We start from the raw sequence: 2821 nt of genomic DNA on the forward strand, positions 1-2821 counted from the left end.
ACACATCCTCCATGCTGTTTCATGCTGTGTGTGTACATGATGAATGGAATGTATAGAATTCTCCTCATCACCCTCCAGGTGAACGGTGTGGATCTGAGGAACGCAACGCATGAACAAGCAGCGCTCGCTCTGAAGAACGCAGGACAGACTGTCACCATCATTGCACAATACAAACCGGAAGGTATGCCATATACTTTGTCATAGATGCTACTATAGATTGAGGGCCCGTTCCTAGCGAGGGCCCGTTCCCGTTTGCTCATGTGGTGATCGGTCATGCAATGGTGGGGGTGGAATGGGCCCCCCATTGCTCATGTGATCAGTCATACAATGGGGGGGGGAGGGGGTGGAATGGGCCCCCCATTGCTCATGTGGTGATCAGTCATACAATGGGGGGGGGGGGGGGTGGAATGGGCCCCCCATTGCTCATGTGGTGATCGGTCATACGAGGGGGGTGGATTGGGCCCCCCATTTCTCATGTGGTGATCGGTTATACAATGGGGGGGGTGGAATGGCCCCCCCATTGCTCATGTGGTGATCGGTCATACGAGGGGGGTGGATTGGGCCCCCCATTGCTCATGTGGTGATCGGTTATACAATGGGGGGGGTGGAATGGACCCCCCATTGCTCATGTGGTGATCGGTCATACGAGGGGGGTGGATTGGGCCCCCCATTGCTCATGTGGTGATCGGTTATACAATGGGGGGGGGGAGGGTGGATTGGGCCCCCCATTGCTCATGTGGTGATCGGTCATACAATGGGGGGGTGGAATGGGCCCCCCATTGCTCATGTGGTGATCGGTCATACAATGGGGGGGGGGAATGGGCCCCCCATTGCTCATGTGGTGATCGGTCATACAATGGGGGGGGGGAATGGGCCCCCCATTGCTCATGTGGTGATCGGTCATACAATGGGGGGGGGGAATGGGCCCCCCATTGCGCATGTGGTGATCGGTCATACAATGGGGGGGGGGAATGGGCCCCCCATTGCTCATGTGGTGATCGGTCATACAATGGGGGGGTGGAATGGGCCCCCCATTGCTCATGTGGTGATCGGTCATACAATGGGGGGGTGGAATGGGCCCCCCATTGCTCATGTGGTGATCGGTCATACAATGGGGGGGGTGGAATGGGCCCCCCATTGCTCATGTGGTGATCGGTCATACAATGTGTCCCTGCAGAGTACAGCCGGTTTGAGGCCAAAATCCACGACTTGCGGGAGCAGCTGATGAACAGCAGTCTGGGCTCTGGAAGCGCCTCCCTGAACAACACCAATGGCGGCAAACGAGGATTCTACATCCGGTAAGAGTGTGTGGGGGGGGGAGGGGCAAGTGTGGGGGGCACCCTACCCATGTATTAGAGGTCACCGTGTCCATGTTACCATGTATTAGAGGTCACCGTGTCCCTGTTACCATGTATTAGAGGTCACCGTGTCCATGTTACCATGCATTAGAGGTCACCGTGTCCCTGTTACCATGTATTAGAGGTCACCGTGTCCCTGGTCCCATGTATTAGAGGTCACCGTGTCTCTATTACCATGTATTGGAGGTCACCGTGTCCCTGTTACCATGTATTGGAGGTCACCGTGTCCCTGTTACCATGTATTAGAGGTCACCGTGTCCCTGTTACCATGTATTAGAGGTCACCGTGTCCCTGTTACCATGTATTGGAGGTCACGGGGCCCTTTTACCATGTATTGAAGGGCACCGACGTGTCCCTGTTACCATGTATTAGAGGTCACCGTGTCCCTGTTACCATGTATTAGAGGTCACCGTGTCCCTGTTACCATGTATTAGAGGTCACCGTGTCCCTGTTACCATGTATTAGAGGTCACCGTGTCCCTGTTACCATGTATTAGAGGTCACCGTGTCCCTGTTACCATGTATTAGAGGTCACCGTGTCCCTGTTACCATGTATTAGAGGTCACCGTGTCCCTGTTACCATGTATTAGAGGTCACCGTGTCCCTGTTACCATGTATTAGAGGTCACCGTGTCCCTGTTACCATGTATTAGAGGTCACCGTGTCCCTGTTACCATGTATTAGAGGTCACCGTGTCCCTGTTACCATGTATTAGAGGTCACCGTGTCCCTGTTACCATGTATTAGAGGTCACCGTGTCCCTGTTACCATGTATTAGAGGTCACCGTGTCCCTGTTACCATGTATTAGAGGTCACCGTGTCCCTGTTACCATGTATTAGAGGTCACCGTGTCCCTGTTACCATGTATTAGAGGTCACCGTGTCCCTGTTACCATGTATTAGAGGTCACCGTGTCCCTGTTACCATGTATTAGAGGTCACCGTGTCCCTGTTACCATGTATTAGAGGTCACCGTGTCCCTGTTACCATGTATTAGAGGTCACCGTGTCCCTGTTACCATGTATTAGAGGTCACCGTGTCCCTGTTACCATGTATTAGAGGTCACCGTGTCCCTGTTACCATGTATTAGAGGTCACCGTGTCCCTGTTACTATGTTTCTCTGCGCAGGGCGCTCTTTGACTATGACAAGACGCGGGATTGCGGCTTCCTCAGCCAGGCTCTGAGCTTCAAGTTTGGGGATGTTCTGCACGTCCTTGATGCCACGGATGAGGAATGGTGGCAGGCTCGGCGGGTGCTGCCGGAGGGGGAGGAGATCGGCTTCATCCCCAGTAAGAGAAGGTGAGAAGGTGTCATCCCCATCCTGATCCTGGCTCCTCCCAGTATCTCTGTCATCATCGTGATAGCTGAGCCCCAATCCCGCTGTACCCCCCCCGACAGAACAAAAACTAGGTCCGCCCATTCAGTGATGTCACCACCCCCAGACTGGATGATGTCATGGTACCATGTC

The 2821-nt window shown here is 54.0% G+C and overlaps 1 protein-coding gene across 1 annotated transcript in view; it reads left to right on the forward strand.

Moving 5' to 3' along the window:
- LOC108803909 (disks large homolog 4-like) overlaps nt 1–2821 on the forward strand; it is a gene marked incomplete at its 3' end in the record, with an annotated part of 10200 nt that overhangs the window by 210 nt on the left and 7169 nt on the right. Inside the window, exons 2-4 of the mRNA XM_018575703.1 lie at nt 79–181; nt 1178–1298; nt 2482–2652. Coding sequence (XP_018431205.1) covers nt 79–181; nt 1178–1298; nt 2482–2652 — 395 coding nt within the window. The remainder of the gene's footprint in view (nt 1–78; nt 182–1177; nt 1299–2481; nt 2653–2821) is intronic.

Source organism: Nanorana parkeri, unplaced genomic scaffold (assembly GCF_000935625.1).
Source record: "Nanorana parkeri isolate BGI_ZX_2015 unplaced genomic scaffold, ASM93562v1 scaffold4432, whole genome shotgun sequence".
In the NCBI taxonomy this organism is placed as follows: Eukaryota; Metazoa; Chordata; class Amphibia; order Anura; family Dicroglossidae; genus Nanorana; species Nanorana parkeri.